At 32.0% G+C, this 27,389-nt stretch overlaps 1 protein-coding gene across 3 annotated transcripts; it reads right to left on the bottom strand.

The window, feature by feature from the left end:
• LOC142333137 (uncharacterized) lies at positions 1-27,091 on the bottom strand. 3 transcript variants are annotated; one of them, XR_012758538.1, is made up of 7 exons: positions 26,778-27,089; positions 22,047-22,412; positions 19,106-19,228; positions 16,308-16,398; positions 11,278-11,469; positions 2,397-2,890; positions 1-19 (listed from the first exon to the last, which is right to left on the bottom strand). XR_012758538.1 is itself a non-coding variant. In XM_075380072.1 (6 exons), the coding sequence occupies exons 2-6, from the start codon at positions 22,410-22,412 to the stop codon at positions 2,520-2,522; spliced, it is 924 nt and encodes a 307-aa protein (XP_075236187.1). In that variant the 5' UTR covers positions 26,778-27,091; the 3' UTR covers positions 2,298-2,519. The 3 variants fall into 3 exon arrangements, 2 of the variants coding, with proteins under 2 accessions (XP_075236187.1, XP_075236185.1); XM_075380072.1 differs by lacking the exon at positions 1-19 and having other exon boundaries at positions 2,298-2,890; positions 22,266-22,412; positions 26,778-27,091; XM_075380070.1 differs by lacking the exon at positions 1-19 and having other exon boundaries at positions 2,298-2,890; positions 26,778-27,088.
• Positions 27,092-27,389: the final 298 nt, after the last annotated feature.

Genomic DNA, 27,389 nt, shown 5'->3' on the forward strand with positions numbered 1-27,389 from the left:
TTCCATTGAAATCTGAAAACTGAAATTTTTCTAGATCACAATACTTCCTTTACTTCGTACAAAGAAGTAAAAATATTTACAATATAAAGAAAAAATAACATGAGCGCAAGGATATGATTTTATGAACTTTGAACACAATTATAGCGCACCACATTATTAATCATAAAGGGGGAAACAAAGTCGCCTATAAAATGTCCTCTCTTCAGTTTATGTTCTTTTTCATGTGCGGATTTGATCACGTTTATTGCCTGGAAGGAAAATGAAACTGCACAGACAGTTACATACAATCACTCTTACAGATGCATATGGACTGTGTACATAATATCAAATAGATTTAGGATCACCCAGAACAACTTCCTTCTTTTTAAATGTCCATTTTCAAGAAATTTATGCCATTTTTTATGAATATAAGGTCTCTTATCTATATTGTATATTATCTGCATGTTAATCTTCGATCTGGAAAGTTTTGGTTTGAATCTTGTTCAGACTTAGTTTTTTTTTTGCACTTTACAAAATATTTTTGTCATTGAATTCAATTATCATCACTAGTAACTGCAGCTGAGTCAAGTAACTGCATTTACTTAAAGATTAAATAAATAAATCACTGGCATATAGATTTTTACTATGTTTTTTTGCACAAAAAAACTAATGAATCCTTAATGGTATTTCACAACTGTTAATACATAAAAGTTGGAAAAGAAGAAAATCAATGATACAAAATCTATGCATTTATAAGGACATTGCTTCTTGATGCAGTGATAAGGAAGGATAGAAACCAAACTGGTAAATGTATTGCATCAGCTATTAATTTATTAGTTCTCCCACTACAATATCATTTCAGGAATAAAGTAGTTTTTCATATGAATGTAAGTACATAGTTTTAATAAGTATCACTATAAATAGATGAGCACCAGCAAGCATGCATGTGCACTCATCCATACACACATGTATGCATGCACTTGTGTATGTGTGCATGTGCACACACACACACACACATACACACACAAACTTATAGAAAGATCCATAATACCATAAACTACTATTTTATGAAATATTATTTACAATAATTACATAATTATTTCATAAAAGATACTAAATCTATTGCCTTTATCAACATATACTATAGTAAACTTTTAAGTAAATCACCAGAATAGTGAAAAATGATGATGACACAGTCATTAGGATAATACTTTTCCACACATTTTCAATAAAAATTTTTAAAAAATATATACAAAACATTTATGTTTGATGAGGTTAATACCAATACATTTTAATGTTTTGCTTTAAAATTATAAGCGAAGACGTTAAATAAAACAAAAAAGACAGGAGAGCTTTTTATTATAAATTTTAAACATCTTGGTGATTTAATTATGATGAATGTTCTATAAAGTAATATATCTATTTCAAATCACAACAAATACTGTACTGCTTCAATCTTCTCACTCAATTGGTTAGGAAAATTATGATTCTTCAATGTAAAATAATACTAGTGAGAATTTTGTGTTTTTGTGAGAGTTTTCAGTTTGGTGGCAGCAAGTTGAAATGAGTCTGCTCTTGTTAGGTTACATCTTAAGAGAAAGTTTGTTCTGTAATTTGTTTTTCATTCGCAAAAAAATGGAACCTTATGAAAATCATGAAATAGTAGTGTAAACATAAGCTATGATGTCATGGAAATCAGAAATGTGTGGCATCGGTGTGAAATATTCACTAAGGGTGATCACTCATAATTGATGAGCCCAAATCAGATCAGTCTCACAACAATGAATGAGCAAAATTCTGCCCAAGCATTATTGTTGCTAACATTTTAGATTAAGGAAGAGTCATTCCCTAGCTATTATAAGTAAACTCTCAGAAATCTTTCTTGGACATTCAAAAATAAACATCCAGGCAGGCTTTCTCAAGTAGAATCATTCTACATGATAATATGTCAGCATGTTGAAGAAACCATTTCCTACCTTTTGAAATTATACCGGCAGAAAACCATGACACAACCATACACAAACCTGACATTACTCGTTATTTAAGAATTGTTGCAGGAATATATTTAACAGACAATGAAGTGAAAGTAATGCTCAAAGTGCTTTTTCTCATAGGAACTTGAAAGTAGGAACTTCTACCTGCAGACATTTGACAAACTCTTTTAATGGTTATTTAAATGCTACAATTTTAACAAACTGTGCACACGAGAGAAAATGTATGTAGATTAATTTTTTTATAGACATTGTTGAATCTGACATCAAATACATGTTATAAATAAAAAATATGTCATTAATTAAGAACATTCTTTGTACATAAAATTTACAATTTAAAAACTGGTTATTTATTAAATATTTTTACAGTAAGCAAAGACTACCTAGAAATTACTGTTGTAATAAATAATCTACATATATACATACCCCATGGTATATTTATACCCCCACTATTTTTAAACATTCACATTTCACTGTTTACTCGATGTACAACCTTTATAAAAAAATATAAACTATATATACTAATCACTTTAATTATGAATTAGTTAGTTATGAAGATATAGTCTTTTTTCTATGTTCTAAATAATGATCAGATATGACACTTTTTTGTATAGAAACATGACAAATATTACATTTTACCATACGATAATTGTCATACATAGTAAACTTAAGTTTATGATTTGTTCGTACATGAACCGTTAAAGCACCTTCAGTTCTAAACAATCTTAAACAAAGCTTACAGTTGTACGGATATTCATGGGAGTGTTCTTTTTTGTGTTCTGTTATTTCTTCTTCACTACTTCCTCTTTTACCACATATTTCACAACATATTGAAGATTTATACCGAGAAATAGATTTATTATTTTTACTTTTAATACCATTCTTATTATCAGCATCGGTAACATTATGAGCAGATCTTCCTAGAAACAAAAATTATACATACAATACATATAAAAAGAAAAAATTAAGATTAACTAGTGAGATTCAAAAGTACAGTAGCATTTTATTAATCTGAATATCAATAATATAAATATTTATCTTACTTCCTTGAATATCCTACAGAAAATATGGTAAAAAATTCCCGATTCAAAATTTTACACATTGCAATGTTCAAGAATAACATTTAGTGAAAAGATTTTCCCAATACGAGTTAAAAAATAATCATTAACTAAGTTTTATGTTAAAGAAATGAAAAATGAGAAGATAATTAAACAAATGAAAAAGGAAGAGAGAGATAGAAAGAAAGAAAAGTAGGTATGTGGATAAAGAATGATTGAGTGAATGCTTTATTTTTCTTGTGACTGAGTTAGGGTTCTCAATGGCTATTTCTTATATTTAATCAAACTTTACCTTTAGATACAAAATTTTATACCAGTAAAACAATAAAATACATAAATTATAAAATAAAATTAGTCTATTGTTTGATAATAAAAATAAGTAAAATTAAGACAAACCACCTTTAAAAATAAGCTACAAATAATTTGAAAAAGTAGTAAAAATATTAAAAACAATAAAATATTTTAAAATAAAACCATATGATTTCATATAAAAAAAATGTTGGTTTTATATATTTTTTTTTTAAATTTTCGATAATGGAATTTTTAAAAATCAATTGGTATAATATTCATTATTCTTACAGATTTCACAATAAATGGTTTTTTATAAAGTGTGTTCTCTGTCAAGGCATTTAAAATAATTACAATGAATGTCCGGTTTATCTCAAATGAACAAAATCTATTTTAATAAATAACTTGTTAATTTATTTAGAAAATCTATTTTTTCTTTAATCTGAGTTAGGCCCGGACGCGGATGTATATGTTTCAGTGATACCTGTGTGACTCCGCTGAGTTTATTACTGCCTTCTTTGTGACAGGTAATCCTGCAATTCCCACACTGTGTTATGCTTATGGTGGGTCCTGTCTTGCATGTTGTAGAGCAGAAGGGGTTTTAGTCAGTGGGAGCCTGACACTACCATCTGTGTGGGCAGATGATGTTTGTTAAGAGATTTCCCCACCTCAGAGAGAAAACAAAGGGCAATAAAAAGTACAAGATAATAAATACGTTAGAGAATTTTAAAGATACATCTTGCATATGAATTTTGAGAATGTGGAAAACTGTTACTGGTTCAACATTAATTTACAGTAGATAATAGAACATGGTGGAAGTGGAGAAGTAACAAGAACTAATTAATCATTTTTTAATCATCGTACTAAGTAAATATGAAGATTTTTGCAGCAAACAAAATGCATTAGGCATTTTCTTACAAACATCAGTTACTCCATCGTTCAAAGAAGACATTTTTTATCTATTATTCTCAGATTTTTAATCAACATAAATCAAGGAAAATTATAATTACCAATCATTACAGAAATAACATTTATTTAATATTTATCTCGTTCTGATAATTATAAATGAACATCTAATAGTATTATAATCCCAGTATCTGGCTGAGCACATCAATTTTTCAATTTATGAACCTATAGATTAATATTGTTGAAGAATTTTTAATCTTCAGTTACAGGATAGGATACATAAATATAATCATAAATCATTTGAATTCAACATAAACTAAGTATTAGTAAAAACCTAACTGAAGTTGCCTGATTAATTATCTGGGTTGCCAAAAACAAAAGGTAAATCAGGGTTAGAATAGTCTCTACTGTAATAAAAATAATAAATTGTAACTGAAAATAATAAAAATTAATAATAAAAAATAAGGTAACAAATAATAACTGAAAATAATAAAAATTAACAAAAAACCAACACTAGCATGAATCATACTATTAACACAATCACTCGGGCAAAAAAAAACCTGACTACTAACTGTACACATCTGCCTAGAATAATTATGAAAAACAAACAAAAAATAGTTAAACAAGTTTTTCTTTCTTTTCTTACAGGCATTTTTTCAGGATATATCCAACCCCGTAGGAGGAAGACACCCACTTTCTGATGTTATCAGTCGCCACACCACCTCCTCTGTTACAAGTCCTGAGGGGCTTTACCAGAGATCATCTTTAGTCCCTCTTAACTGATTACATCTCACAGTCATCAGCCAGGCCTGTCAGGATGCCACCGATGTAAATGCCTCAGCAGACATTTGCATCAGTAAAATACATATCAAATTTCGCCTTTTCATAGGCCTCAAATGGACATCTTCACATACAACCTAACATGATTCCCTCAAACTAACTGACTGAAACTGCAGAAGCGTGAACCCCATGTCTAGTCCAGATTTTACAGTACTGTTCGTGACTGTGAATGCCTCAAAAAATGTACAAATTTAAAGTTAAATCAATGCTAAACTCATGCCAATCAAAATTGTCTTACGCAACATAAAAATTCAGACCTACACCCAAATAAGTCGACCAATTTGGGTCACCTAACAAGAGGAATGCCACCTCATTCCAGTCCACACAGGAGCCAGGGACAAACCCTGCACCCCCACTCAATTTCATGATGGTGTCTCGCATGGCATTACCAAGTCACGATCAGGACCGTCACTGGTGGAGGGAAGCCACCCCCCCTCGGTTGCACAGTTACCAAACCTCGGCAGCAACACCACCCCCACCAGCGGGAGCCAAGAATCGAATCACAAACAATACCAATACAACCGTGGCACAATGCCAATGCGCCTACCTCCAACCAATACAATGCCTAAGTTAGAATCCTAGTCACCCGGGATTCTACCACGATCGAGTACCTTAATTAAACTCCCTCTGCAAACCTACACACAATTTTTGGCTAGAATCTAGATAATACAATTTAAGATAGCCTATGATACTTTAAAACTGAAGACCTGTTACTACCCAAAATTTGGATGTAATTGGTTGGAACCGTGAAGCTGCAGAAGGAAACAAACATACACTGCAGTTAAGTAAAATACCACTCTTCCTATGGGTGTAGTTGGGTAAAAGTTAAAAAATAAATCAAAATAAATTAATATATATATATATATATATATATATATATATATATCAACTTAATCACCCAAGTACAGAAATAAGAAAACTCTTAACCTTATTTTTTATTTTCTTTATATAATTTTTACAATAGTACTTTTGCGGGATCCCAAATTGGATCCCATAGTAATGAAAGCATACTGACAGAGGTAAGAACCAGTAAATTTTCACAAAAATGATTTTCAGTGTTGAGTTTGTCAAACTACTTTTGTTCACATGTATTTTTACAATTATTAACCTGTACTGTTTCCATGATGAAAACGTTTTTAAAAACTGGCACTGCAGTTATATTCTCTTAATAGTTATGTCCATATTTTTACATGATTTTACTTCTAATAATGAAACAAATCAGTTTCTCACAGGCAATTTAACTGAAAGAATAATAGCTTTAACATTTTACAATTCAAATGAAATATATTACACTCTGTCTCTATGTAGAATAATGAAGTCCTCGCAGCTAAAAATACTTATGTTTTGATTTTAGGTAAAACAACCAATGTTTACAGGTAAATCAATCAGGACCAAAGTAATATTCTGTGTAAAGAGTTTTCAGCTGTTACATCTGACTTTTTATGAGCTTGGCAATGATGATCAAGTTTCAATTATACAGATCTATACTTACTTAGACACGAGTCCACAGAGTAAATTTATCTGTCAAAATTAATGTTCTCATAGAAGTTAATGATGTAATTGTTATCGGTTACAAACCAGTATTTTTGAACAAATCTGATTATCCCCTTATTTTGGCTCCTTTCATCAAATCACTATGAATTTTATGTTTCTATTTTATTTTTATTATTTTCTCTTCAGTTAAAAACAGATTAATCTCATTCTACCTACATCTGATGAAGAAATAAGATAACAAGGAAATCTCTGAACTTCCGAAGTTGTTCTATTAACACTTAGAGAATCTTTTACTAGCTTGAGAACAAATCAGAGAATGAGTTTCCATGAACAGCTATTGCTAATACAGTTCATCGGCAACAGCCAAGGATGAGCAAGCTGAAAAATAATGTAGGCATTTATGTTTCCAAATCATGTAAATATTTCTGTAAAAGTAGATGATAAAAAATGGAGTTAGGAAGATTATTTTCTTGGCTTCCCCAAATACACAATTACAAATGTTATTGTTACGTTTGATTTTAAATATTGTGTTGGAATTCGAATCGGCGCATGCGTACTAGAGTGCGAATCCTAAAAAAACAAATCATCTGTTTTTTTTTTATTTTGTCAACAGTTAAAATCTTATCTACCGATAAAAACCCACTAAGTCAGTTGTAACCGGTTAAATCCACTTTTGTTTAGGGGGGTGTAAGCGAAAAACCTCGCGCGATTTCATCATTCACAATCTATCATTTAATGCGATCACATCGTCTGCTGCAAGATCATTATCTCATATCTGTTCACAAATTATCACATGTGATTTCATCTTAATTAGCAAGGTAAGTTCAAATAACTTTGAAATAAAATAAAATTAAAAAATATATATTGAAAAATGTATTGTATAAAATAAAAAAATATTTAAAAAAATATATTACTAAAAAATTATTAAAAAAATATAGGCGGACATATAGATAGCAAAAAAAGAGAGATGCAAAAGTTTATTTAACCGGATGAAAAAAACAATGAAGAATTAAACAGTAAAATAAACTTTTCCGGATAAAAAAACAGCAATGAAGAATTAAACAGTAAAATTAACGTAACGTTTCAGGATGAAAAAACAACAATGAAGTATAAAACACTAAAACTAACTTTTCCGGATGAAAAAAACAATGAAGTATGAAACAGTAAAATAAATTTTGCATCTCTTTTTTTGCTATTATATGCTCCCAAATAATAAATAATAAAAAATATATATCATTTTTTCCACCACCTGAAATACACACAAAAACACAAAATAATTAGAATCTTTCTTTGTTAAAAAAAAATCTTACAATATATTTTAATTTGTTTCAGATATAACCAGAAATGGATATCACTAGCGGTTATCCGTGCAATAAACGACCATGTGATCCGTCTTCGATGGGACCTGACTGACTGATGAATTATACGTTCACTCAACGCTTCTACGGTATCAGACGAACATCCTGAACCGTTTAAAGAAAGAAGTTAGGCGTTTTCATGGCAACGAAACTGGTAACTATATAAATGTTATTAAATTACTATTCACTATGTGTACGAAGATGGTATTTGTTATTAACAATCTCTTTTTCAGCTATAAAGAAGAAAAAATTAAATATGTACTAATATTTCTTTTCGTTTCTACACAGGTACGTTGCTGTAAATGTCGAACTTATGAAGCAGACGCATCTCTAAGACGGAGAGGAAACAACGTTCACAAATCTGTATTTGCACGGTAAAACCAGAACGGTGATCAATCTGGAGGAAAACCCCGATGTCATTGATGAACTTTGGATCGAGTTGACGGAGAAAATCGAGGAGACGCTGACAAAGTTCATCAACAACGGCAGTGATGGGTAATGAGTAAAATAAATTATATAGATTTAAACATTATTCGTTACCGTCCATTACAAGGAGCCTCTACGTCATTCATAAAAACACCAGACAAACTTGTGAAAAAAGAGGCGATAATTAATGTAAAAATCCGCATGATGAAAAATGTTTCCTCTGGTCTGTGCTGGCATACCTTTACAATCAACCAGGACGTCACCAACTTAAGCGATGGTATTCTAGACACGAAAATGTAATTAACAGGACCGGGATATCATACCCACTAAAAGTAAGACATTGATCGCTTCGAGGTGATGAACCCCACAATAAGCATCAATGTCTACGGTTATAACGAAGATAACGATCGTGTGTACCCGTACGTTACCGAAAACGATCGTACCCACTCCATACACCTATTGCTGCTTGCAGGGTAGACGAGATAAATTTAATTTCCTTATTAACACCAAACCTGGTAAAAACGGGCTATCTCGTCTTCTTTCGGGTCTCACGAAACATCGATGTAGCAGTCAATATTGTCCTTAATGTTTGCACCGCTTTAGTTCATCAGACCCACTTGTCGCTACACGAAATCTGGACAAACATTTGATCGAGTGTAAGCAACATGGTGCACAACGGGTAAGGTTACCTAATCCCAATAAAGTAAAGGAATGCATAATGAAGTTTAGGGACTACTCGTCCACACTTCGCGTTCCTTATGTGGTGTATGCAGATTTCGTCATTTGTACACCCGATGGACACTGCTACCCCTAAACCCAATTCAAGTTATACCGATAAGGTAGCCCAACATCTTCCGTCCGGTTATGCATACGTAATCGTTGATGAAGAAACGACGTTGTAAATTCAGATGAGATGAATGGAAAAGCTATTCGTGAGTTTGTCGGACTTAGTGCTAAGTTGTATAGCATTCTCGATTTCGATAAGAAGAATATTGCAAAGGGTATTCGTAGAGTATCTATTGCAAAGGATCTTAGACACGATCTGTACAAAGTCTTTAAAGATGCGGTTACGTACACAACTGCGTATGGTATAAAAAGCACTTTACACAATGTCTACTCTATTAATCAGTCAAAGAAATCACTTTCGTCTTACGACGATAAACGTTACATATTGAAAAATAAAATCAACAGTTCCATATGGGCACTACAGTATAAACAAAAAGAAACGTAAACTCCCACCCAACAATGACAACACTGCCCAAAAGAGACCAAGAACCGTAAATGAAGTGCTTGTAGCCCACAGTCATAACTATTGTTAATTTTTTTATCATGCAGATACATATATTGCCTTTTTTTATTTCAGCTGAAAAAAATTATTTAAAAAAAAAATATTTTTTTTTTTAAGAAAAAAATAAATAAATAAAAGTAATTAAAGCTGTTAGATAAAATTAAAACTTAAAACTACTATCACAGGAAACAAAATCCGGAATGGGTGTAAAAGACCCATTCTCGGGTAAAAAAAACACTAAAAAAAAACTCCAACATGTAACTTAAAACTACGTTAAAAACTAACATATTAAAAATAAATAAAACTTAAAACTAAAAAAGGAGATATAACTTAAAACTATTATTGTTTAAAGTCACTCACTGTACCGCCGCAGCCGAACGGTCTAAGGCATCAGTCAACTCAATCACACAAAACCAATTGTCCTCTGTTCGAAACTTAGCCGAACCACTTTTTTTCACTTCAAAAATTATTCACATTTATTTAATTCTACCGCTCAACTCTGTCACAAACAACAGCTGTTCAACACTGCTACCAACCTTTAAAATATATTACTTCAATAATTATATTTAATACAAATATAACCAGGTTGGCAACACTGACGGGCTACAAGCGCCACTGACGTCACAATCGAAGATGGCCGACCGCCGCCATCTTGGGTTTGGCGCCCGTATCCCCATTTCCGTACTACTGTTTTATGTTCACAGATGTTGATGCATAAACGCTACTTTTGCAGAAATAGTGATAATAATTAATATAACAGAAAAGAATTCAAGAAGTAAACTGAGATAGCAAAACACTATGAAATTCTAAGAAATACATTGTGTGTACTTAAAAATTTATTTAGTTATTGTTTTTAAATTTCCAAAACAATTTGCTGTATACTGTACATGACGGTTACTGATGATATTAATTTGAAACTAAAACCTTTTTAACGACAAACCAAACAAAGTATTTAATAAAAAAACTACTAAAAGAGTTTTTTTTAAATAACTACTTAAAGAATCAATAAGATGGAATTTCTAAATTTTGTTACGTACAGAACAGTCACCAGATACAATGCTCCTGAAATATAAAAATTAAATTATATCAACTGTACAATATTATATATACATCGTCAAACAGTCAATATTCAACACAGAAACAAAGATTTAATAAATACCATAGGGCCTTCCACAGCAGCATAGGAGAATATTTTCAAACCACCTCATCACAGATCCATTAATACTGATATAATCCATCACAACAATCTTTCTATTTTACACACACAAAGAAAGAACTACATCTTAATTCAACTGAACATTATAAAAAATGTTAACATATGAAAACACACAACAATGATAAACAATTAGATACAATTTAGATCTCATACTTTTCGGCATTCTTAATAAAGTACGTATCTGTCTAAAATAACTGCTACCAAAAAAATCAACTAATACGAGTGTAAAAACAGTAACAACCCCTGAGAAAAGTCACAACTAAAGTATTTTGAAGTAGACTGTTTAAAAACATTTTATTATACAATTACATTCGGTTTATCGATACAAAAAATTAAATTTTAAATCAATGTCAATAAAAAATTAATTTATAAATTATTATTACAAATTAAAAACATAATCTTAAAATATTAATCGCTTTAAAATAAAACTTACTCAATTTTGCCCATGATACTGGTGTAAGAACCTGTTTTCTTTTACGGTGTTTTATTGATGATATTTTTCTTTGATTTTTATTACGATTCAATTCATTACGATTATTTATAGAATTCTCAATCTTCAATAAGTTATCACTATCATTATCATTTTCACTATTTGTATGACAAACAATGTGATTCTCAGTGACATCTATATTAAAAAAAAATGAAAATTATAAAACATCAAAATATAAGATTAAAGAATAATTTAAAATACAATGAAATTGTATTTTATACTTATTTGTACTTAAATTATTATTAAGTTGTTGACAACACTGAATCTTTTTTAAATGCAACATAATTTCCTTTAGTTAAACTACAGTCGTGTTCATTTTATGAAGTGTCTGCAATGTAGAGATGTAAAATGAGTTTTTCTGCTGCAAGGAGTTTTTTATTTTAAAATATTATCTATAAACAAATATTAATAGACAGATGCAATAATTATTTCAAAATAAATTTCCAAACTTCTGTCTGCCAAGCATAAAATGTGTGCTTAAAACTTTGGTAAAAATGGTGGATAATAAATAATGTGCTATTCAATCATCGTCCAGTGCTAATGATCAGTTACTGACAAAACTAAAAATTGACTGGTATAATCCCCTGGAAAACGGTTGCATAAACTAACTACAATTCCTTAAATGACAGTTTTTTTAAAGTAACAAAATCCTTAAAATTGTAATCTTAGAAAATCAGTGTTGATCAACAGCTTAAAGAAGCAAATAAAGCTAAAAAGATCAATTACTGCAAGTGGTTTCAATCGCTTATTACACGTATCCAAAACATATTGCATAATGCTTATTATTTCAGTTATCAAGCATAGTTTCATCAAAGCAGCAACATTAATGCATAATAACTCGCTTTAGAGTGCTGTAAATCCAAGTGTATTTCAAGAATTACTTTTGCATATAAACAAAATATTGGTGATGCCAAATTATTTTTTTATTTGGCATAGAAAAACCGATGCGCAAATTTTTTTCAACAAAACTGTAAATAAACATTTTTATCAAGATATTACAACTAAATTTATTGCTCCTCTGGAGGTTTCTTCTAAGTGTCAACAAGTAGTATCAACAGATATTTCCTCTGTGGCTTTTAAAATTAATAATAATTCTCATACCATTAAGGTATGAGGATACGCATAAGTAAAAGGGTTCCAAAAGTAATGTACTGTGCACATGCGTGCAAAAACTTAAACAAGGAATAACTCACAGCAACCAGCAGTGTGTAGCTTGAAGCATTTTGAAGCTGACCAATATGTTATTCCGGGTTTATTAAATGTCTAATAATGTCAGTGCAGTCCAAAGATGAGGCAGAAATGGAACTAGGGTCACATTAACAAAATTTGAACGATACACACACACCAAGATTGAAACTTTAAAACGTGATACTTTATCAATAGTTTACCAAATTATTATGGGAAGTGGAGCACTGTAGAGCATTGGTATAAAAAAATTAGGGGGAGGCAGAAGTACAGCTAGATGAACCACGCTCTGGTAAACTGTTTCCGCTATAGATAACCAAGCATTGCTATTATTGCAAAGGGGAGTGACAAAGACCGGTATAGTTGCACAAAAAAAAAAAGGTTACAGTGCAATGGGTATCACACTGGCTGAATGAGCAGCAAAAGGCGATGCATCTCCATTTGCAGAACTGCTTACACATTATGAAAGAGAAGGCAAGCAGTTCTTGAATCTAATAATTACATAATACAAGGGTTATTTTTTTCAAGGTCCGATCGGTCGCAAAATAAAAACCCGCACAAAAATCGGATGAACCTTTGCGTAGCGTCTCTAGTATGGCCTTCAATCACACCTCGTCACTTTGTTTAGTTCTGAACATGCAGCTAGCACGTAAACATGTCTACAACAATAGCATCTCTTACCAAGTGTGAAAAGCGTGCGGTAATTCGATTTCTTCAGGCTGAGGGATGTAATGCAGCTAAAATTCATCGACGAATAAGTAATGTGTACGGTGAAACTTCAATGAGTGACAGAAAAGTGCGACAATGTTGCAGGAACTTTAAAGCAGGACATACAGATGTTCATGATGCAGGCGGTCAGGGAAGGAAACGAGTGTCAACCGATGATCTCGTTGTGCGAGTGGATGAGGCAATTCGAGAAAATTGTCGGTTCACAATTTTTGTATTGAGTGATTCGTTTCCTGAAATTTCAAGGTCAGCTCTCTATATCATTGTGAGTGAGAGACTTCAGTACCGCAAACTGTGTGTGAGATGGGTTCCTAAGATGCTGGCCGACCATCACAAAACAATGAGAATGGACACATCCCTAACGCTTCTCTAGTGCTACCACAATGAAGGAGAAGATTTTTTGAACAAAATTGTCACAGGGAACGAGACACGGGTCCATTTCGAAACTGAAGAAACAAAAGAACAATCCAAATAAAGGATGCATTTTCATTTTCCCAGTAAACCAAGAAGTTCAAGCGAGCCTTCTCCAACAGAAAGTGTATGGCTACTGTGTTCTGGGACCGGAATGGAGTTCTCTTGGTGGAATTCATGGAATGTGACACAACCATCACTGCAGCCTCATACTGCGTGACTCTTCAACGTCTACGAAGGGCAATTCAGAATAAGCGGAGAGGAATGTTGTCATCAGGCATTGTCTTTCTCCATGACAATGCTCAGCCGCACACTGCAGCGGTAACAAAGAAGCACCTGCAGCGTTTTCGTTGGGAAGTGTTTGATCACCCACCATCCAGCCCAGAATTGGCTCCATCCGATTTTCACCTCTTTGATCACTTGAAAAGCTAGCTAGGAGGACAACATTTTGGCACAGACATCGAGTTGCAGACCAGCATAGAAACATGGCCGAAAACACAGGCGGCTCCGTTCTATGACGAGGGTATTGGAAAGTTGGTACCACGCTACGACAAATGTCTAAATCGGAGTGGCGACTATATAGAGAAATAGCGTAACTACGTAAGTACTTGTTACAAATAAAAATTTTTTTTATTTTCAATGTGGTTTTAATTTCTGATCAATCGGACCTTGAAAAAAAATAACCCTCGTATTACAAATCTATAAGTTTGTTTCCATCTTTTCCAAGAATATCTAAAATGGAATTGTTTAGTAGATTAGAATGTTATCTAAACGAAAATAATAATATATTAATAGCTGAAAAATGCAGCCTAGAAAAGGATAATCAATACGGATAAAGTGATAATTATATGGTAAAAGTGAGCAATATAAACAATGTACAAGAAAAAGGCATATTACTCTTTTTAGATTTAAAATTGTTCCTTCCATAAAAACTGCAAAAAATAAGTCTAATAGGAGTACCCATTAATTGGTTTGATAATATCTTACTCACAGAAACAATGTGTAGTGGTAAAGGAAGGAAGAGAAGAAACAGTTTGAAATTATAAGCCCTAATTTTTCAAAGCATAACCTTTGTATCAAAGAATTCAATGCTAAATCAACAATTAGATACCGTCTGAAATTAAAAATTAAGTAATATTTTAAGCAGATGGTATAGCTTTGATGCATTTCGATGCTAATATAAATACAATAGAATAGATACTTTTACAGACATACATACAAATCAACATCTCATTCAGAATACCGCATTTTCTGGTGTAAAAGACACACCCCAAAAATTCTACACAATTTTTCAGGAAAAAACAAAATTTCAAGTAAAAGAATGACAATTTAAAAATAAGAATACTAAACAAAATAATGTTAATAGCTTTTGAACAGTACTCTAACATTTTACAATTCCACAAAATCCATGCCACTGCCATCTGAATCTTCTCCCCCATACACGTCAACATTACCATTGACGTATTTCTGCTTTTTCTTCATCATCATCCATATACTAGTCATATCCTTAAAAGGATTTAAAGAATGGTCCTCACTTTCATAAAAGACATTAATGATGCAGATTACATGTATTGCACTGTTGGAATTTTTCCTTCATGAACTCCATCAAATGTGATAAAAAATTGATCAAGTACAAGAGCTTTCTTCTTTAGTAGCGCACCTTTCCTTCTCTGACTCCATATTTTATCAATCCATACCTTCATGCCATTTTCATCCATCCAACGCTTTTCATGCATGTGCCCAACCACATCTGCTGGTATCTTTTCCTTAGGCTGACTCTTCAACTGGAAAATTATCGTTGGTGGCAACTTAGTAGCATCACCACAGAATGCAAGTACTACACTGTAGCTTGTTTTTCATGTCCACTCGTTTTCACTGTAATGCTTTATCTACTTCCTTAACAACAGTCCTATCTGAGGGTACTCTAAATGTGAGTAGCGTTTCGTCTATATTAACTCTCTCTCCCATTTCAAAACTGTTCTTTTTTCATCGTTGAATCATAAATCTTGAAAGGAAATAATTTTATTTTTCGGACATATTTTATTTCTTGGCATTTTCAGACATATTTTGGTTTTGGTACCCACAGTGTTTCCATTACGTTTCTATGATGTTGCTCCCACTATAGCTTGCAGTGTATGAATGTAGCCTGCTAGTAGTTTACATGATTAACTAAAAATAAACATACAGTATATACACACCTGTTAACTCGACTAATTTAAATGATTATTCAGATGACATTGCTTCAGCAGGATTCCCCTACTGACAGTCCACATTGTGTGAGAAGTCATGAGAAGGTCATGCATGCTGTTGTGTTAACTGGATTAACAAAGTTCTTGGAATATCAAAAGAAAAGCATGCGATAAAAAGTTCTTGAAAGTCGAATAACAAAACGCAAGGCTATGAAAAACATTTTCACTCGATTCAATTTTTCACCGTCTGCACTCGGTTTAAATCTCAAGGGATGGCATAAAAAAAAAAACATTCACAAAAAAAACTGTTGTAACAAATTTTTATGAGTTGTATAGGTGTATTAGATTTACAATACATAATATATAAAAAAAAACTGTTCATAAAATGAAGAGTTCATTGTTAATTTATCGGTTAATTTTTTCTTACTTTACTACCTAGATGTAGAACTAATTTTAAATTACCTTCTTTATCTTTTTCTGTATAGTCCTGTTTTTTCTTTGATTTATGCAACTGTGAAACAGTGTTGGTCATTTCACAAAACTGTTTTGAGGCCTGTAAAAAGGAAAAGAAGACAATTTTACATCTATAGTAAGCGTGTATAAATATAGAGATTATATTATAGAAAAACACTGTCTTGAGACACCTAAGCCCTTTGTGCAACCATCTAACAGGAAACAGAGTTCCTGAACAAGCCAACGGACAGTCATTGCCATGTGAAATCTATCATCTATTACATAGATGATACTACAGATTTTTATTACATGATTTTCATTATATATTTATTGCATAAATCACATCTCAATTCCCCCCCGAGGGGAGAAGATCCCGCCTCGTAGCGTGTCAGGTCGCTACACCACCCCCCCCTCCGTTTCTTGCCAGTAATGGCTTTAACGGAGGACATCTTCTTGCCCTCAAACTGTAACACATTCCACACACAGTGTACAGCCCGGCCACAGGGAGATGCCACCGATGCAGATGCCCCGAGGGACATCTACATCGGTAATTCGTCACGAGAGATAGTATGAGTCCTGTCTTCCGAAGAAGACAGCTGACACCTAACGCTACCACGTTGCCCTCAAGAACTAAGCAAAAGCCTAAAACCGCGGAGAAGAAGACCCCGCGCCTACCACAATCAGTCTAAATTATTCCATGCCGCAGCACATAGATGCATCAAGTACGCCACGACAGCATATCTATCAGCAATTTTCGGTAACCGCAACGGATCGTATGAATTTAAGCGATTGGAGCACCGCCGCTAGATAAACAATAAAGCAAGTCCCGGAGGTCCTAAAGTTTGGTCTGTCGGGAGCTGAGTATAACCTCTTATCTCCCACTGCAGCTCCGGTTAGGAGGGCCTCTCGGAATACACCCTGGTTGATCGCAACCAATTTAATCCATCACTCCCATTAGGTGTGCACTCCAATTCGACAAATCGCCATGCTAAAGTTAATAATCGTGCACGGGGAGCGAACCCCCCGACACAACTCCACTACTACTAATCTAACCGAGGCCGGTGCCAAAGCGCCTACCTCTGGCCAGTTAACTGCCTGGGCGGTGACCTAGCCACCCGAGAGTCCTACGGGACTGCATAAATCACAGTTAACATTTTTTTTTAAATCACATATGAGGGCTGTTTTTTTTAAACCTCCGATCATACATCTAATTAAACAAGAGATAGGCGAGAGCCAGGTCTGTACATCGTGCGATTGTGCCGTCCCCCACCACAACCTCTGCCATTGCCGGTTCCATTGCATCAGTCTGACCCGAGCTATGGCCATTATAGCGCTATGGCAACATGGCCGCTATGATCGATTCTCTTGCCAAGTGTGATATGTTTTCTGCAAGCAGAAGGATGTAGCACTGCTGAAATCCATCGCAGAATGAGCCAGTGTATGGTGAAAACTTAATGAGTGATGGCAGTGAACAGGAATGGTATAGGAAATTTAAAGAAGAGTGAACGGACATTCATGATGAAGATTGGCGAAGACACAAGTCTGTCACTACTGTACACTGTGACTAAAAACCTAGGATACTGAAAACTGTGTGCATGTTGAGTGATGATCACAAAATGTAGCGAATGGTATCAGCCTTAATGTTTCTCACACATTATGACAATGAGGGGGAAGAGTTTTTAAAGTCTACCATTACTGGCGATGAGACCTGGATCCAGAATAACCACCCAGAAACCAAACAACAGTCTTTGCAGTTGATGCATACTTCTTCTTCAAACAAGCTAAAAAAGTTCAAACAGACACTGAGCAACAGGAAGACAATGGCTACCGTTTTTAGGGTCCATAAAGGTGTCTTGTTGGTGCACTTTATGGAGCAGAGAACAATAACAAAGGAAGTTTATTATGAATCTTTATGTCGCCTCTGCAGTGCGATCCAGAACAAATGAAAAAAGGCATGCTCTCATCCAGGATAATTTTGATCCATGACAATGCACAACCACACTGCGTTAATGTGACGCAAGACCTTCTCAATCAATTCAAGCGGGTAGTTTTCGACCATCTACCATATAGTCCAAATCTAGCACCTACTGATTTTCACCTCTTTTGAGAATTGAAGGCACGGTTGGGCACACAACACTTTGCCCCCAATAAGGAACTTCAGGAGGCTGTCAAGACATACCTACCTCACTGGCAGCAAACTTCTTTGAAGAGGACTTTGGAAAGCGGTTGTCACAATATGACAAATGCCTCATAGTTTTGGAAATTAAGTAGAAAAATAAGTTAAGATACTATTCAACTTTTAGTAACAAAATCATTTTGTTATGTCAATGTCTTTTTTTTATAACTCATCGGAAGTTAAAAAAGAACAGCCCTTGTAGATTTAATTTTTTGTTAATGTTAACTTTTTTAATGTATTAACAATTTCTTTCTTTTAAAATACATAACATTTAGCAGAATTTAAAGAAATATTCACTTTGTTTCCAATTATTTATAAACATAAACATAGTTTCACAAAAAATACAGACGACCACAAACAAGAAAAGTAGTCCACTTATTAAAACTGAATAAACCAACATGAATATAGCTGAATGGTTGGCAATACTGATTTGGCAAAAATACATAAGCGGTATAATGATGACAAACATTCTTAGGCAAAGTAATATAAAATAAAATACACAACACACAGAGAATAACAAAACTAAGAATAAATTCTTTTGTGTTCGCAATATAAATAACAATGAAATATGTTTAAACATTTTTAAACAAGACAATTTGTATAATGTGATAATAGGATTTGACACAAGTACCTGATTTAATTCTCGCATTAATTTATCAGATTTTAAGCACTGCATCCGAAATGCCCAACAGATTTCAAGTTTTGATAAACAAAAATTGCATATATTTTTTGGTAAATCATCATCATCTGAAACCTAAATTAAAAAATTAAAATAAAAAAACATTAGAGAATATGCAAAAATATAAAAAAAACCTTTTGACTACCAATTCACCTACAAAATTTCACATACACTGATCAATTACTAAAAATTCTGACATTTAATATACTTAATTTAAAAATTGTTTATTTCAATTAACAGGTAATAATGCATTATACAGAGCACATCATAAATGAGTAGATATGTTACATCACGGAACAAAAAGAAAAAAAGAACTGACCCAGCATTTAATCAAAGGAAACTATGATAAAAATCTTTATCAGGGCAGCATCAACAAACTTTAAAGTTCATATTAATAATCTAAAATATAAACACATAAAATACTGTAGGGTAAGTAAATGAAAAAACTAAGTATAAAAAATAGCAACAGAAATCACAATTTAGAAGGTATTAATGAAGATTTTTTGAGCATACATTAATGTACGCACTTAACAAAGATGCAAAAAATACAGGGTTTTTCTTGATTAGTATTATTTAAAAATTCATAAACAGACAACATTTTAAAACTGTTTCTCTAATAGAAAGTCTTCTCATTATACTTAGATAAATTATTGGGAAAATCTTTTAAATGGTTTGATAATTTATTGAAAATGGTGACAGAAGCGTAAGATTCTTTCTTGTAAGCTAAAAATTTTTTTTTTCAGTTTTGTTATCTTGTTTGATAGAGTAGTTCAGAGTTCATGGTTATTTTTTAAGAGCAAGTAATTATCCTTTTTAACAGATTGCAAATTCACAAATAGAAATGCAAACCAACATTTTTAATTTTCTAAATACTGATCTATATAATTCATACTTGACTGCCAAAAATGAACCAGCAGACCATTTTTATATTTTGAAAATTTGCCATAATTTTTTGAGGAGCTCTAAGATATGATGTTATATTTCAAGATGGAAATATTCATAAGCATAATAAATGTTTAATAATGATCAGAGGCTTGCTTAACATTTCATTAAGGTGCTTCAAAGCAAAACAGTAGGGTTTGATTTTGTTGCAAACAAAATAAATTTGATCATCCCAGGACGATTTGTCATTTAATAAAACATCGAGAAATTTTGCTTCAGTGACAACAGAAATACTTCTGTTATCATTAACTGGAATTCTATCCACAAAATTAGCAATATTCTAATTACAGTGCCTGTGGCACAATGCAATGTTCATTAATAAATAATAAAAAAGCAAAGGACCACATATAGCAGTAAGGTATGACTTTAACTAATTGTAAATAGTATCTCTGTAGTATATATTAACATTCCTAGTATGAAATGGGAATCCATTTCAGACTGGGAAATGGCTGTCAGTAGACTTCAGAGCAACACCCTACTTATTATGAAAATACATTGAATGTAATAACAATATCAAATACGGATGGACAGAAAATCCATAACTGATACTGAAGGTACTATATGACCAGCAAAAAAGCATCGTCCACTATAGATATTCATTTCTCACAGGCCTTTGGAGTTTGAAATATTGTAAATTAATGTGTTAATCTCTGAATTTCAGTATCTTATTACAGAAAATGTAAGGTCAGTTGTAAATTTATTGAAGGATTATAAAAATATATACAATACTATCTTTCTACATAACTTCCTCTTTTGGAAACACACTTTTCCCAGCAAATAAGTAGCTTTTTAATCCCACTATCAAAAAATAAAGGTAGCCATGACGTTAACTTACTGGGTACAAACGGTTCAACAGCAGCATTATCTTCAAATTTCTGTCCCACAAGGGCTTATTTTAGTGGCCCCAACAAATGTTAATCACAGGACAATAACTCAGGACTGTATGGAGGGTGCTCCAGTGTAGTCCACAATAAGGAAGGAATTTTTTCATGAGCAAAACACGCAAAACTCATTTGAAATCAGAAAATACTGTGACCAGAACCTTTCCAGCTGACAGTCGAGTTTTGACTTTAATGGATGCAGTTTCTCCCATTTTTTGCAATTTCATACTTACTTTTTAATTCTGGAGGGTAAATATAACAAACACAGAATTTAACAGTTTACTAGCTAACAGTTCTGTGAACAGTAACTTTGCTCAGCTTGTATTGAAATTAAGAAAAATTAGTTTATTGAAAAACAGTTTAAGATTACATATGTAGCAATAAAAAAATTATGTAAAGACATAATTATTGTACAGTATAGTAGAATGGTTAAGGAGGCAAAAAATGAGGTTTAAAACAAAAGGATTAAAAGGTAATCTGTGAAGTATGTAATGTATAACTAGTGAACAATAGATTGGAAATGTTGGATTAATGAAGACTGGAGTGTTGGCAGTTTGGGAATGAAAACCTTTCCTCTAACATATGTTGTTCCATCTAAAAGCAAGCGCCCTTACTGAGTAAACATTTTGCTTACTGTTTGGCTGTACCCTGAATCACAAATAAAATACTAAAAAATCAAGTTACATCACCTCGCCTCACTAATCCTATAAATGACAATCTATTCACGCAGACATCGGCTACAGAGTGAATATCATTAGTCTCAGACGATTCTGACTCTTACTACTTTATATGTAGTTATATGATTTACAACTACCACAGTCAAAAAAAAAAGACTATAACAAATCACATAAAGCAACAAATTAATGTACACCTTTCTATAGTAAACAACACATACGCTGCACAAAATAATAGTGCAAGCTCTATAAATGATCTCCAACTAATTAGAGAACAAATTACATTATCAAATCATATAAATAAAAGATATAAAAGAAGCCACTAGCTTCTTCTATAAATTGATATATAATAAAAATATGTAATAGTTAACTGTATACATATTATTGCTTACTTACATCTAAACCTACGCATGATTTTATTGCTGTAATAATATCCGTATTAATAAATCTCAATTTTGAATTACCAAATATCGATATCAAATTTTTATCTACATCATTATCATAAGACATACATAACCGACAAGTAGAAGAATTATTGTGTGATGTTTCATTAAGGAATTGTGCAGTATCTAAATTCAGTTCAGATTTAATGTTAGTATTATTAATAAAACTAACATTAACATCACCGTGTTGTCCAACAACTATGATATAAGTATCATCATTTTGAGGAACTTTTGAGTATTCATTTATTTCTGCAGTACTAATATCTTTGCTATTATTGTTTTCTGCATTATTTGATGACATGTTGAAGCCAATAAACATCTGTAAATTTACAAAAATAAACATGTAAAAATAGAATCATACAAATTTTTTTATAGTATTTATACCCTAATTTTATATAGGTAATAGCTCCATTTTCTATTCTAAGTAATAAATTAAGGAGAAAGGATATATCTGGCTAGATTTTACAAGACAATGTCTTCACCTGCTTGATTTATGGAAATGGAACATAGGCTTTATATTAAGCATAGTCATGCTGAAATGGGGTGCTTTCATGAAACGTTATAAAAATTTCAGGAAACGGAATGAGAAAATTAGGATACAGCCATTCAACCCATCGGGTTGGTCTAGTGGTGAACGTGTCTTCCCAAATCAGCTGATTTGGAAGTCGAGAGTTCCAGCGTTCTAGTCCTAGTAAAGCCAGTTATTTTTACACGGATTTGAATACTAGATCGTGGATACCGGTGTTCTTTGGTGGTTGGGTTTCAATTAACCACACATCTCAAGAATGGTCGAACTGAGAATGTACAAGACTGCACTTCATTTACACTCATACATATCATCCACTGAAGAATTATCTAAACGGTAGTTACCGGAGGCTAAACAGAAAAAAGAAAGGATACAGCCATTCAATTGCATACTGTAATAGAAACACAGGCAAAATGGAGAGAGTACCACCAAACAGATAAAAAGATCTAGCACAACCAACAAATGGTTGGATGTCATAAAAAGCTAATAATCCTTGATTAGAAGACAAAGATACGTGTCAAATCTCACTCAGATGTCACGGACAAGGGATGTGGCTGCCTATGGGCCCCAGATCCAGAAATCTGCATGGGATATTTGGAGATATCCAGAATATTCATAAGTAAATAAATAAATAGAAGATTATTGTGCAATATATAATCTTCTTATGGAGGAAGAAATACTCCTGCTCCATTCCAGTAAACTATGACGTGACATCAATATAACTTCTAACAAAAACAGATTTACTATTATCCTCTAGCAGCAGCTTTTACTTCTACTACATCACTTGTGCCAAAAATCTTGCCAAGCCTACTGGTTCACCACACCATGTTGCTCCACCGGTCACAGCCTTCATTCTCTTAATATTTTTAGAAATGTACTCTGGTTAATCCTTTAAAAGTTTCACTTTAAAACAATTTTTAATTTTGTAATATCTGTAGATATCAAGCCTGAGTAGGTGCAGAGCTTGTTTATGTTATGTACATTACTCTTATTATACAATTTAGACAAATTTTATTATTATAATATTAATTTATTTTTTATCACCACATAAAATAGTCCGATAGTCAGTTTAACAACATCATTTATATTTGTACAGTAGCTTTGAAATTATTTTTAATGAGTCTATAAACCATAATCTAAACATGGTGAAACAAAGGGGTCGTAAGACTCCCAGAAGTAATAATAATTTGTTAACAAAAAAAAGATAAACAAAGGCAAGTAGGTAGAACCATTTTTAATAAAATACATGAATGTCCAAGTCAAGTAAGAAATCCAAAGATTCGTAAGACTACTAAACATTCCTATTTAGCACAGCAAATGAGATAGAAGTTAATAATATAAGCATTTATCACAGTATCAAATTTCGTAAGGTTCCTTAAAATATTGCATTTAAAAAATATAAGTTTAGACTGAGATCATACTGAGATTGAGACGGAAAATATACAAGTGGAAAGGAGAGAAAAATAAATTCTTTACAAATATCTTGAAAAATGTCGATAGTTTTTTTGGAGCAATTTGTTACTTTTAAACTAAATTTTTTCATCAGATTAAAAAAAAAAAAACCAGTAGGGAAATTTGAAGGTCAACCATATTTTGCAAGTAGAAACTCAATATTTTAACTCTAATTTTCATTAATAAAAAAACAGCTTTAAATTTAAATGTTTTTTTTTTTTTCATTTTAGAATAAAAATTACATACATATGTTTTAATTCTTTAAAACAGATATAGGTACTTAATATATACCAAATAAAATGTTGACATGTAGTTAGATGTAATTAAAAAAAAGTAAAACATAATTTGGATATTTGCAACACAAAATATACATGAATTACATTCCACAGATCTTAAATCCTACAATAATCCTACTTGATAATAATGCTATCTAAAGTACAATAAAAACAACAATTGTATACAAATGCTAATACATTGTTTTATATGACAGAAGAAATCCGCCGTCAGTATGAGTCAATAATATCTTTTAGCAGGCAAAAATAACATGAACATTTAAAAAAAATACTTGAAAAAGGATTTGGAGATTTATAATATTAAAAAAAAGATACACTGTATCCTGTAAAAACAACCTTGGAACCAGCCCCAGAATTATTCTTGAACTGGATATCATGTAGTTTTATTACACACCTATTCTTAGGTGTTGCTGAAGCAATTCAATTAAATGACAACCGATTATAATGAAATTGTAAAAAATGATGCAATTAAGTTCAATAGTACCATTATTGAAGATTATTTTTTTTATAATTCACCATATAAGCTTAAAGCTTGTGCGTGAGAATATTAAATAGAATTTTTTTAGTTATGAAAAATACTACTGCCTGACTGGAATTTGAACCCAGGCCCTCTTGATGAAAAGGTCGAGACACTATCACTCCGCCATGGAGATTGCTAGATTATATAGAAAAAACATTTTTCTTAAAATCTAAATTTTTTTTAATGTATTTTACATAAATCTTCATAATGAAATTAACAATAAATTTAGTTTTAATTAAACATATCTATTAATCAATTTATCTGACCACAAATAATGTAAGATAAGTGCAAATATTATATTCAAATTCCCATAATTTCCTGTTTATTTTTCATTCAGAAGATAGGTAACATAGTGCACATAAATTAGGCTTGTATAAGCTAAAAAGGATTTAATGGTGTCTTCCCTTCTTGAATACTTAAATTTTCAAATTTACCAAGTTAAATAAATGGTCAATTTTCTTTAAAGTGTCATACTCAGTCAATTATTATCATATAGAGATGAGAAAATTTCTATTTTAAAGATAATAAAATGCTCTAAAAAAAGGTCATTGGTAATTCTGCGCATTAACTTAAATTTGTTTCATACTTCAATATACCGTAGTAGATATGCTTAGGATCAGAAAAACAAAGATCTAAATGTCAAAAAGCAGTGGGTGATCAAAGCTGCAAAGTCAAAGTCTGCACCACATTATCAGCACTCTAGTCAATTAGTTATCACTTTTATTAGTTATGGCGGCCTGTTCAGATGCTAATCCATTCTGTGGAGAGAGGTTAGGGTTAAGATTAAGGTTAGATTTTTGTGGAGAGAGGAATAAACCATAAAGTTAACTCCAATAGTTGTCAGAGTTTAACTCTGAGTTACTCATCAGCCACTGACGATGGCGGATAACACTGTTTGTAAGGTATCCATCATACACATGACTAATAGCACGGGACATGTGATGTAGTCTCTCTGTAGTGACTATACTTCCAATTAAACATAAATTTCCTACAAGAGGGTGTACAAAAAAAATGAAGTTCAACGCTGATTCTTAAATAAAGTCATAAGTTGATGTTATTATCAATTCTTTATTATATTTGATGATACTTTTGTATGAGTAAATTGAATATTTTATGTTCATTTGAAATATTAAATGAATTATTTATACATTATTAAATGTTTATTATAAATGAATTATGAAATGGAACTGTTACTGAATGCGATTGTACAAGAATAATTGCCATTTGTAGGCGACTGGCTGTAACTAGAACTGAACAAGAGTGACGACTGAAGAATTAATAATGAATGACCACAAGAATGACGATGGACTTGCTTAAATAATGTTGCTGGAGCTGCTGCTTCGTCAGGAGCCGAGTGTGTCCGAAAGGAGCCATGACATCGTCAGAAGTCTACTGCATCTGAAAGGAACAGAGTGACATGTAAGGAGCTGCTGAATCATCACCATCTGAATGCATACAAAAGGAGCTGAGTGTACTGTAAATATCTGAATGAATCTGACCAAAGCCGAAGATATTTCAATTTTAAAATCCTATTAAATACATTAAAGCTCCAACATTTAAATGATAATAACCAAATATAAATATGTAAAAGTATTTACAAATTAAAGAAGCCAAAGTCTTAACAGATGGTGTTAAGTATTGCCATACCTTGTTAATTTATCCCTAACCTCTCTTTGCAAAATTCTAACCTTAACTCTTTAACCCTAACCTCTCTGCATAGTATGGTATATATTGCATCCAGTATTAATATTAAATGACAAACAAATAACTCAATGGTAGATTTCTAATAGCCTTTTCTAAACCAAAAAACTAATTATTCTAAAGAAATTTCACGTCTAACAACAAATACAGTCGTATTAACATTATTTAAAAGAATGTAAAAAAAAAACTAACCGTTAAATTGATGTTAAGACCTTATTATTGGTCTGACTTTAATAAATACTTCTGACACTCAACATAGAACTGGAAACCATTAAATCAAACGACTATTTTGGTAGATTAACTTCGTTTAACACATTAAATTTATAAACATGAGAAATTTTATTTACATATTTTTCTATAACAGAAAGAAAATGGGCAATAAAGTTAGGGCAAAAATAAACATTTCACTATTTAAAAATAATAATTAACTATAATATATGAATGTAATTCTAAAAGATTAATTTTTAATTTTAATGCTATTAAAGTAAAATTGTTATTAAAATTATGTAGATTATGCAACGCTGAACATTAAAAAATATATAAGACGAATTAACACAAAATAAAACAAAAGCATTTCCTCAGGTCATTATTTTCTTGCTACATGTAAAGTGACCTAATACAAAATAAGTTGTTATAACGGGTGGTAGGACGTTGAAAATGTTTGATGTTATACAAAAATTGTTACAATTAAATTTGTTTCAGTTTGTTATAAAAATAATTTTGTCTGAATTCTGTTGTTATTAACCATCATAAGAATGCTTTTAATTGAGCCAAAAAAAATATTCTCTTTTAAAATGTAATTTC

Source organism: Lycorma delicatula, chromosome 12 (assembly GCF_047948215.1).
Source record: "Lycorma delicatula isolate Av1 chromosome 12, ASM4794821v1, whole genome shotgun sequence".
NCBI lineage: Eukaryota > Metazoa > Arthropoda > Insecta > Hemiptera > Fulgoridae > Lycorma > Lycorma delicatula.

What these genes read in the sequence shown, in the direction of transcription:
- LOC142333137 (XM_075380070.1), bottom strand. Translation starts at nt 22,412, where the DNA reads ATGTTTATTGGCTTCAACATGTCATCAAATAATGCAGAAAACAATAAT. An exon ending in AATCATGCGTAGGTTTAGAT is followed by an intron (nt 19,229 to 22,046) that starts GTAAGTAAGCAA and finishes TTTTTAATTTAG; the next exon opens with GTTTCAGATGATGATGATTT. An exon ending in TAATGCGAGAATTAAATCAG is followed by an intron (nt 16,399 to 19,105) that starts GTACTTGTGTCA and finishes TCCTTTTTACAG; the next exon opens with GCCTCAAAACAGTTTTGTGA.